Source organism: Scophthalmus maximus, chromosome 10, assembly GCF_022379125.1.
Source record: "Scophthalmus maximus strain ysfricsl-2021 chromosome 10, ASM2237912v1, whole genome shotgun sequence".
In the NCBI taxonomy this organism is placed as follows: domain Eukaryota; kingdom Metazoa; phylum Chordata; class Actinopteri; order Pleuronectiformes; family Scophthalmidae; genus Scophthalmus; species Scophthalmus maximus.
The window spans coordinates 5,991,093-6,002,500 of record NC_061524.1 but is presented as its reverse complement, the minus strand read 5'-3'; the positions used below and the strand labels follow the sequence as shown (position 1 = coordinate 6,002,500).

The 11,408-nt window shown below is 43.5% G+C and overlaps 1 protein-coding gene across 4 annotated transcripts in view; it reads left to right on the top strand.

Annotated features, from left to right (window-relative positions):
* Nucleotides 1-8,902, top strand: part of pitx3 (paired-like homeodomain 3) — an 18,537-nt gene extending 9,635 nt beyond the window's left edge. For 3 of the 4 annotated variants that reach the window (XM_035606962.2, XM_047335356.1, XM_035606963.2), the window contains exons 3-4: nt 2,810-3,015; nt 7,125-8,700. In XM_035606962.2, the coding sequence (XP_035462855.2) occupies nt 2,810-3,015; nt 7,125-7,694 (776 nt within the window). In that variant the 3' untranslated portion in view covers nt 7,695-8,700. Of the gene's footprint in view, nt 1-2,809; nt 3,016-7,124; nt 8,701-8,760 lie in introns of those variants that run through there. The other variant, XR_004784784.2, reaches the window with a different exon arrangement.
* The last annotated feature ends 2,506 nt before the right edge of the window (nt 8,903-11,408 follow it).

Sequence of the window (11,408 nt, the reverse complement as noted above, 5' to 3'; positions counted from 1 at the left end):
TGACGAACACAAACTATTTTAGATAGAAATGTGGTGTGAAAATGTTTTCACACATCTCCGGCTGCACCAGACTTTGTTAAGGACGACTTCATTTAGGACTCTGAGCTTTTCGTCTTCTAACGAGAGACTCGTTTGCTGCCAGGGGCCTGAATGTCAGATTGATTCTTACGAGGTCAAGATGGTGTCGGTTTGCAGAGAGAGAAAGAAAAGAAACAGACAGACGTCTCAGTTGCATTTTTACTTCTGCGTTGATAGAATGCTTTTATTTTGAAAGAAAATAATATCCAAGGAATACTGGAGGTTAGGGAGTGAGAGGGATTAGCATATTAAGAAAAATGAAATTGGGTGAATTATTCATTTTCACTTGTATGTAAATCTCAAGCCGCATATTTTTTTTAATCAAATCTAAAATTTCACAATAAAAGTCTCAAATATTTTTTGTGCAGTTCAATAAAACTCAGCAATAGAATATAATCAAGTATAAATAATATGATTAAAAACATTGTTATCACATCATTGTAACCAGACAAATTCTAGGCCTCAATGATAATGAATAATGATAAAGTTAGGAATTTCTCCAAAATGTTATTGTGGCACATGTATTTATATATTTAATGTGAAAAAGGAGAAAATGTATACAATCATGGCTGTGACTCTTCTTCTTCTTCAGCTTTTTCATGCACAGAAGATTCCAGCAAATAGTCACGTCCCTTTGAGAAAAGGTTTCAAAATGACTTTTCGCTGATGTAAATGTTTTCTGCTGTATATTTTTCCAACCCATGTTGAAGGATGTTGTTCATGCATTATCCATGAAAGGATATTATTTAAATTTTTTTTAAGATTGGCATAAATTCTAAAAACTTATATTAAGTTTATTGGCTATTGTTCCCCCCTCTATGTGAACACAAAGTGCAACCTAAAATCTGGATCTGGTTATACTGAAGTAGGTGTAACATGGCTACCACACCTAACTACACCGAGTCAACCGAGTGTCTTTTTATGAGAAACTTTCAATCTCCTGTAAAAATTGACTTTACCCTTGAAAGCTCTGACACGGACGCGATAGTCGTTATTCTTCGATTCTGGACTTCCAGATGCTGAAAAGTGATTTGGTTAAAAGCCCCTCGTCGTCGTTCTCCAGATTAAAACACTCTGAGAAGCTGACCCCGAACAACTCTGTCATGTCGCCGCATTATCGGTCAGATTGCTCCTATTGTTGGTCAGTGCGTTGCTCTAAAAAGGGCTGCCCTTTCCTCTGTATTGTGTTATAGACTTTGGCCTTAAGTGACAGCTTACCCAGTGTCAGTTTACTGCCAGATAACGGCCTCGGCCTGGCCCTTATTGGTTTTGCTGGTGGCCCTGCGGAGCCTCTTTTTAAACCCCGCTGATCATTCTGAACTGCTCCCAGAGAGCTAAGCCCTCACCAAACAGAGCCCAACCTGCCCCAGTCACAAAAGCTTGATCCAAAGGATTAGCCGGCAAACTAATTTCACTCCTCTCTGTGAGGTCCTCCAACTGTGGGAGTCAGATGTGGCAGAGAGGAGCCCATGGCAGACATAACATGGATGTGTGGTCCTGCGCCCGGGGGGGGGGGGGCACATGCAATCACCTGCTGCTCCTCAGGCACATCTCTGAACGTGACTCAGTGTTTGGATTCATTCTCCCTTGGCAACAGCGCGCTTGTCATTTTCCTGCCTATATGGGAACGAGGGATTTCAGAAGATGCTTGATCTATAGTCGCTGTCAGCAGGGGTTGGGTGACGTTGATCGGGGGTGAAAGGTGTCAGAGTAATGTGCTGTTGAACAGATACAGAATGTGTTTTGACTTTTGAAGTCGTGACAGTTTTTGTGCTCAATGCCAATTTCAGCCAATTCGACTTCACGGGGGGCAAGGGCGGGGTTCAAATCTGTAGCAGAGCTCGTTTCCTGATCGGTTTGGGCCCTTAACACCAATCAATGCTGATTTGAACGTCCCAGTTCATGCGACCATTGTTGCTGCCCATGTTCATCCCTTTATGGCCACAGTTTACCATCATGGATGATCCATGTCACAAAGAAAAAGTCTCAAAGTCCATTTTCATGAACATGACAGGGGGGTTCAGTGAACTTCAGTGACCTCCCCCACTCACCAGATGTGAATCCAGTAGATGTGGGATGTGGTGGAACGGCAGATTGGCAGCACGAATGTGCAGCTGACAAATGCCGCACAAATGGTGCTGTTCTGCGTCAACATGGAGCAGAAACTTGTGGAATCAATGACACAAAGAACTGAGGCTGTTAAAGAGCAAAGGGAGGAGCTGCTCAGTATTTGGGTGGTGTTCCTAACAAAATTCTGTGAACTGGAACTATCAAAAACATTATGGACTAATAAACTGCTACTGTATTTGTTTGAGACGGACTGCTCACATTTTGTTGGTGTTTGTTTAATCAATTGCAGATTTGGTTTATATGCTTCACTGAAGCAAATTATGTAGCGAAAGTAACTTGGGGATTTTCAGATATCTAAACATATTAAGAGAATATGAAATGAATTAAGATCACTCAAATTTTTTATGAATTCATTATTTCTCATACAACCTGTTTAATTTTGAAGTCTACCATGAATTTTGTAATTTAAAATATTGATATATACTATAGGAAAGTATGGTCATAACTTTTTTTTCACATCAAAGTCTAGAATGAACCTCGATGCTCAGCAGTTTTTTCTCATTCTCATCAGTGTATGCCGTCATCCTGTCTACTCTTATCTACGGTATCTTCCTACTTTAAGTTGCCCCCTGGTGAAATCAGTTTCTCTCTGTCTCCGCAGACACCGAGAAATCTCACCACAACCAGCTGGACGAGTCCAGCGCCGAGGACAGCTCTCTGAAGAAGAAGCAGCGGCGGCAGAGGACTCACTTCACCAGCCAGCAGCTCCAGGAGCTGGAGGCCACGTTCCAGAGGAACCGCTACCCCGACATGAGCACCAGGGAGGAGATCGCAGTGTGGACCAACCTCACGGAGGCACGGGTCAGGGTGGGTACGCGCGCCTCTGCCATGGTCCCTCTGGAACATATGACCCCGGTCCACGTTCTGACGAGGTTCCCCTCCCCCGGTTGAAGGTGTGCTAATCAGTGAGGCGTGGCGTTCGATTAGACTGAAAGTCTGTTGAATAACAGAACACGGTTACTCATAGATAATCATATAAATAAGTAGAAATGGCATCAGTAGAGCACATACCTCCGCCGAGGCCCAACAGTCCCCTTAAAATCCTCCAAATGTGCCTGATTTTATGAATTTTTCCCTGGGAAATAAGTAAAAATGTCAAATAACGCATCTATTTATCTCGCAATTCTAAACAAAAGTGGAGCTGACAAAAATCCCGCATCTGCCCCTTTGTCCAGATCCGTGCCAAAATGTTATGGGTTCTTTCTTGACCTATGTCCCAACCTTCCACCAACTTTCGTGGAAATCTGTTCCAAAGCTTTTTAAGGAGGTAGAGTCGGCCGTCCACTAACCAGAAGGTCGACGGTTTGATCCCCGCTTCATCCCGGTCTACATGCCAAAGTGTCCTTGGGCAAGATACTCAACCCTAAATTGCCTCTGTTGGCTGTTCCAGCGGTGTATGAATGTGACAGAAGAAGCGAGTTGCCCAGCAGCGTTGTATGAACGTGTGTGTGAATGGGTGAATGTGACTTTAGGGTCAAGCGTCTTGCGTGCGGAGAAGGGGAAGCTGGGATTGAACCGCCAAACCTTCAGGTTAGTGGACGGCCGACTCCGCCTCCTGAGCCACAGCCGCCAATTCACCATGCCCACTACTGCTAAGGCTGCGTTCACACTGACTGTATCTTTCAACACTCTCACTCATTTGAATGGAGTCGGTCCATGTGCGCAGCGGAGGTGCCAAAGCTAAATCTGTACCGCTAAAGCTGCACTCCTTCTGTTTACCTGACGATCGTAGCGATGGAAGATAAAATACTTGTCGCTGTCATAAATTTCCAGAGTAGTAAAATCCTGTCTAGGAATATTACTGATAAGCCTTTGATCGCCTTAATGTGTCACTCACAACTGGACTTCCAGTCACAAATTTTATTGTCTCAGGGGCACACAACAACCCCCCCCCCCCCCACCCCCCTCCCCAATATTACCATTGTAATATTACTGTCACAAATTTTCCAGTGATCATCGATTCATTTCTGTAACAGTTTTGAAACCACACAATGATATCTTTGATTTAAAGAGCAGAGTTACAAAGTGCCATACATACATGAAAACAGAACAAAGTAGTGAAAGAGGGAACGTGTCAATGAGCGAGGCAACGGCGAAAAACTTCTACATTCTAAATATGTACAAAGAATGTAATCAATAAAACAAACAACAGAGTGTAAAATGAAATGCAGATTTATTCATGTATGTTTGAACTGGGGGTAATGAAGTTATGTAACTGAAAGTAAAAACACGATGCCAAAATGGCTAAAAAAAAAACCTACTAGGATAAAAATATTGTGCCATGAACATTTTATTCCCGTCTATAAAAGCTTGGGTTCGCACACTAAACCCAAAGGTCAGAGGTGCAGCACAATGTGCCCACGCCCAGTGGTTTGGTCGCCGCGGCTATATGGAGCAGGAGGACACACATTCTCCCGGATGACAATACAGTTGCCGGCCCGCCTGACAAGTGATGGATCAAATTAATGTTGGCTGGACGAAAGGTCACATAGCGCACACTCCTGGTTGTTATTTTGAAAGGACAACAGGCTGCACATTGTCTCGTCCCTGATGTCGATCGGTGGCCGTCCTGACCCCCCGCGTGTAGGCAAATTCTTGCATGCCCAAAATACTTCACCTTGTCGGCCTGATTCATGTGATTTGTCACAGAGCTGCTGTTCATCATCCAAGCTGCCGCGGCATGACTGCGCTGAAAACACTCGACTGAGGGTCTCGGGATGGGGGCGCGTCAGGCCGTGAACGATAATCTCAATATTGTGAGATGGGACATTCAGGGTACGACACATAAAGAGTGTCTTCAGACCTGTGTACAGCTGCTGTACAGTAACTGATCCGCTGGGTCCAGTAACAGAGAGATGTTTTCAGAAGTTATCTAGTAGTCGTTGACTTTTGCTCCCTTCTCCTTTTCTGTTCTGTCTGTGTACAGAAGTGGTACCGCCTATTTCCAGGAGTTTCAGCTTTAGACCGATAGACTGTCACAGTATGGTACAGTGTTGAGTCTCTAAACCTTTCCGTGCGTTTGTGTCTTCGCCCAGCGCAAACTGTATCTTTGCACTGACTTTGTATTCGGAGAAAATTAGCTTCAGGGATTTTTAAGAGAAAGTATTTTGATCTTGAAGAGAGCACTTCTCTGCTGAGCTGTTTGCTCCTTTGTCGTCTTTGGGTCGATGCATTCAAACGTGGCTCCGACTCCCATTGATTTGTTGTTGTTTTTTCAAATCATATTGAATATATCTTTCTTATCTTTTCTTAATTACAATTAATTCTTTTCCTTTTGTCCATAAACAGTTTAGATGACATGTACCTGACGTTTTAATATTTAAGTTGAAAAAGCCCCACCTAAGTCCTTAAAATTTTTTTTATCATCCCAACAATATCAACAAACTGAACCAATCACAAAACCTCCTCGGTAATGAATCTCAGTCAAAAACTGTGTGGCTACAAACCAAACAGAGAAGAGTCTTGAGACAGCTGGTTGAGTTACTGCCTCAGTCAGCAGATTGTGGATTTGTCCTGTATTCTGCATTTCATCAATACAACTCCAACAGCAATTTATCAATAATTAATGACCAATCTCCCCTTTCAACTTCCCATATTCTATTTTCTAATGCATAATTAATCAAAATAAAACTTTGTACCAAAAAAAAAATCATAATTTGGGCTCCGACACACTTGACTCTTTTGGACCACATTTCACAGAGGTCCTCGAACGCGGCCGCAGGCGAGCCACTGTGTGACCTTGAGGCTTCGGCCTATTCCACAAAACGTTCGCTGACTCTGAGTCACGCTGAAAAAATCGCTTCGCTCCTGTCCGCAGGCGTGGGGTTTCCCCTGCCGTCAGCCGAGTTGGATGGAAAACTCGGAGTCATGCGCCTTACAGTCATATTAATGATCAACAGCATTCTGTTGCTATAATAACAGCGGATTGGATGATACACAGCGCGCGTGCCAAGGGGGCGGAGAGACGGTTGAAATGCCTGTAAAAGTTTCACGGGGATTAATGAGATGAAAACATTTGACACCAAATTATTTTGATGTTAAAAACAAACACACAAGTGTGAACAAATGACCAGGAGCTTTCGTGTATTTGTATCCGCAAATTAAATATATCCGTCTAATTTAGAGCAAAAGTTTTAAAAAAGATTTTTTTTCCCCACAGAGGCAGTTTTCATTTCTAAAAAGCCTCAATTTAGATTTTCCACTAAAGCTTTAATCCGTTTCATATCCTCCAAATATAGGAGCATAAAAAGACAAATGTGAAGATTGCCCTTCCCTGACATTTCTTTCATTGGGATCTCACTATTCAAATAAGTCAATAATTAGTTTTAATAAGCTTTGCTTAATATGACTGTTTGATGAAACACTCCAACTTACTTTCATGGGATCACTATGTCAAAAATTCTGCTTACACACGCACAGACACACACACACACACACACACACACACACACACACAATATTATTGAAAGTATTCAAGGGGAGTGAGGATACTCTGACTGAATGTGTTTTTGAATTAAATCTTACTGACTCGCGACACTTCCTGGTTTCTTGAGGAAAAAGTCATTTGAAAATAACTTTTCAGTCTCTTTATTTTTTTTTCTTTTTCTGCAAAAAGATTTTAATGGAAAGTGAATTCTGTATTTGTTTTAATGGGAAGAATGTTTTTCAAATGAAGTTGAAGTGAGACACTAAAATGTTTAAAGGCCCCGAAAAGATTCCTCCATGGGATCTTACATGAACACAAAATAATATTCCACAGTTGTTTTGTATTTCACATCAGGGAAATCTTTAATCATATTTATCTGTGGCCGTTGCTTGTGTTGTCGTGGATATTTCATGTGAAATCCAGTGTTTAGGGGCTGTAAGAGGAGCCACACATAAGACTCAAAGCATTTTTCTCCTTTTGGCTTCCGTAGGTTTGGTTCAAGAACCGACGTGCCAAGTGGAGAAAGCGGGAGAGGAACCAGCAGGCGGAGTTGTGCAAAAATGGCTTCGGCGCCCAGTTCAATGGACTCATGCAGCCTTACGACGACATGTACACGGGCTACTCCTACAATAACTGGGCCACAAAGAGCCTTGCAAACAGCCCGCTCTCCGCTAAGAGCTTTCCGTTCTTTAACTCGATGAATGTAAGCCCCCTGTCATCCCAGCCCATGTTCTCCCCCCCCAGCTCCATCCCCTCCATGAACATGGCCTCGAGCATGGTGCCCTCAGCGGTCGCTGGGGTCCCCGCCAGCGGGCTCAACAACCTGGGCAACCTCAACAACCTCAACGGCCCCGCGGCGCTCAACTCGGTAGCAGTGACGGCCGCCACTTGCCCCTACGCCACCACGGCCAGTCCCTACATGTACAGAGACACCTGCAACTCCAGCCTGGCCAGCCTGCGGCTCAAGGCCAAGCAGCACACCAACTTCGCGTATCCGGCAGTGCAGAACCCCGTGTCCAACCTGAGCCCCTGCCAGTACGCGGTGGACCGGCCGGTATGAAGAAGCAGCTCCGACATATGACCCCCTGACCCAGCCGACCCGGATGCAGGTCCACTGTTACCCGACTTCACAACTCTTCAGCTCCATCTCTAAGCTACCGGATGTGCTGCAGACTGGCATGTTTTGTTGGTGCGCCGTGAGAATGGTCGTCACACAGACATGCCCAGATGGACCACCGCACTTCGCAGGGATTCTGTCTCCCGTGTGTGAGACTGTCACTGAACTGACCAACTGCTTCAAAGGATTTCTAAAGGTTATTATCCATTATCATTTTTTAATTTTTTTTTTTTTTGTTCCTTCTTTTGAACTGCATGATTAGAGTTAACGTAGAAACCAAAGGGCAATGAAAACATGGATGCTTCAACTGGACTGGTGGTCAACATCTTGGCCCAAGAACATCAAATGTGATCTTTGCTACGGTCGCAGGGGAAGGGACCTGTGGTAACAATGCGGGAGACGTGGAGGATGTATATAATGGACTTTTTCTGTTTTGTATGTGACGAAAAAATATATGAAAAATGTAGTACTTTAAAGATGAGAGAAAGCATGTTCTTCAAAAAGCAAAGGGCCCTAAGTCGGTGTACTCTGAGCACATCCTTGAGAAGATTTAAACTTTGTTGTGAATTCCTCACCCCTTGCAAGGTCATAGGTCAAAAGGTCTAGTCTGGTGGGTGAGAGGAGGGCAATACTGGAAAGTGAACACACCCTGGAGCAGTCTAACACAAACCCCCCCCCGACAATTTACACACACACACACACACACACACACACACATACCAGAATATCAGCAAGATTCTTTAAGTAAAGCTCTAAAAAGCCATTGAGTATATAGATTTGTGTGGTGTTATACTGTACAAAGGGAGTCCATGACTGTAAAAAAAAAAATGTATGTAAGAGTGCAGTTGTTATGAGAAGAAAAAAAAAATAATCAAGCTTTTTTTTTTTTTCCCTGGTGTAGCCTGCTTTGTCTCATTAAAGAACCAATTAAAAGATCCGTTTTTATGAACTACAAGTGGACTCGTACATTGAGCAGAACCGTTCACGTCCTTCCATATCTGATCCACAGCCCACACGACACCAGTCGGCGTGACGAGGGCCAAAAACACGATGTTCTCACAACAACGAGCGCGGCGCCATGGAAACCCCGGCTCACTTCCATGGCAACGACTTACGCAACGGCCAACCAGAGTAGTAGGTCGGAAGGCAGAGCGGTGGGGGGGGGGGGAAGATATAGAGATGTTCCCAATTAGCCGCTCACTGATATGTTTGACCTACACTCCGAGTGGTAACTGCGGGGTATCCAGTAACACAGCAGGAATTCACAGAGGCCGCGGCTGAAGCAGCGCCAGGATTACATAAGGGCCTGGAGGAGCGCGGCGTCCCACCGGAGGCACAAATGAGGGGTTAGCAGCCCATCAATCCCCATCAGCCCCTGCAACTGTTTATTGCTCTGACATTTCCAATGCCGTGTTTGTGATCGTGAGTATGTGTGTGTGTGTGTGTGTGTGTGTGTGTGTGTGTCTTAAAAACAATTTCTTGATCGATCCTACATTTTTAATCCCAAATCTTCTCTTGAACGTTGATGGCGGAAAAGTCTCTACATTTCGATGACCCATCGCACCAATTCTGTGATTAATTCTACCACCTAAACTTATTTAATCACAGATACCGCTGCGTATACTACAGTATACTTTAACCAGTTTGGATATTTAATCGTTGTTCTAGTAAATAAGTGATGCATTCAAAAAAATAGTTCATGTCACGGAGAGAAGACAAAGCAATCAATAGATATTTTCAAAATTAAAATAAAAAGGCATATTTATTTTGGTCTCATTAAACACAAGAAAGGACGTTTGTGTGACTCATTCTCATTTGTGAGCTGAAAATTAGCATTTTGACAAAATAACTCGGATTACCTAAATTTACAATCTCCAAATAAAAATGTGACGCCAGAGAATGTGATTTTAATTTTTGAATGACGCATTAAAAAAGGGATTTTTGAGCTTCCGTACACAGAATCTGACTGATTAACTATATCGGTCCGATACATCGACCACAAACAACAAGAGGAAATGTGACCAAACCAATGTGAATGTCCATATGACGTGTTATTCATCAGAAATCTGAATCATCAACCCCATCTATTGGCAAAATGAATTCAAAAATAAATGTGTTTCGACTTCATCAGACACAGAGCAACAGTGTGTCATTATATCACATAACCCTCATCGGGAGAGAGACCCTCTAAAAAACTTTAAAAAACAACCCCTGAAAACAGGCAGCGAGGATCTTTTCCAAATGGTCTTCCTGATCTGGCAGCAGCTCCTCTCCCAGTGGCCCCTGACACAAACCCACTTTGTGGAGCGAGGTGAGTGGAGCGGTCACAGTCGGTGCCCTCCGCCGCCCGACCCCACGCCCAAGAATCAATATTCCACTGGAGGGGCGATGTGTGCCAGTCCCTTTGGTTTACCCACACTGCAAAAACCACAGCCAGAGGGGGGGGGGGGGGGGGGGGGGCACGGGGGCACGGACCGTGGCCTGGAAAAAAATACCAAACCCGTGGATGTTCTAACGATTACCTCAGAGAGTAGAGAGAGAGAGAGACAGATTTGGAGGCTCAGAAGGGAACGGGGGAGGAATCAGAGGTGGAAAGACTTGAAGGAATGAACATTGTTCTGTAGGACAACTGAAAACGTCAGTAGTGCTTTAGTCCTTTTTATGACTCTCTCTCTTGTTTTATTCTGCAAACAGCTCCCAGAATTAAATTAGACATTGGATGGTATGAGACAAATTGAATATGATCCCCTTCCGTTTATTTGAATTAAGTAGCATGGTGTCATATTTTAAAAATAAGTAGGTATGAAATGGATATCAAAACATTTAATTGTATAGTGTGACAACTTATGCCATTGTGTATATTATTTCACAGTTTTAAGTCTGTATAACAACAAAAAAAACCTTTACATTTACAACAATAAACATACACAGACATACTCTAAAAGCTAAACGCTACAGTGAGGTAATAGAATAGTACATAAATAAAATAAAATGAAATGCCTGTAAAATGACCTCAATATGGTCATGACTCTGACCCCTTCGTGGAGCAAGTCATTTTGAATTTGATTCTCATTTGGGGTGTAGATCTGGGTCAAATTCCAAAAGTAGCATATACTATATGTCAGCTAATTCTGTTACAAATGGAAAATGTATTTTTGATATTCATTCAAAGGCCAAGATCAGCCCAGAATACATATCTGCAAAGCAATAGTGTACATATCTAAAGCAATTTACAGAAGAAGTACTGAACTTTATACCAAGAATTAAAATGAAAATATTCTTTTGTAGAAAAAGATTGAGTTCTAGTACAGTAGATGGGTAAAAGACCATCAATTCCCTGTGTATGCAGGCACGAGTGACGGGATTTCGTTCCTGGAAGCCGTGGGCGTGCCTTTTACCCATAGTGCATCCTGCTGTCATCGCTTCCCCCCACATGCACCTGTCTGTCCACATGATGATGATGATGATGATGATGATCGGGGGCCACCTTCCTCCGCTGCTCCGTGGGTCCGGCGCTTTGACACTTCGGTGGGTGGACAGCATTGGTTGTACCGACCTGTCTGCTGCAAGCCGTGATTCACTGTGTGATCTGACAGCTTTCCATCAAGGCCACCTTTAAGTTTTGAAGCGGATCAACGATCCTTGGACTCCCCGTGA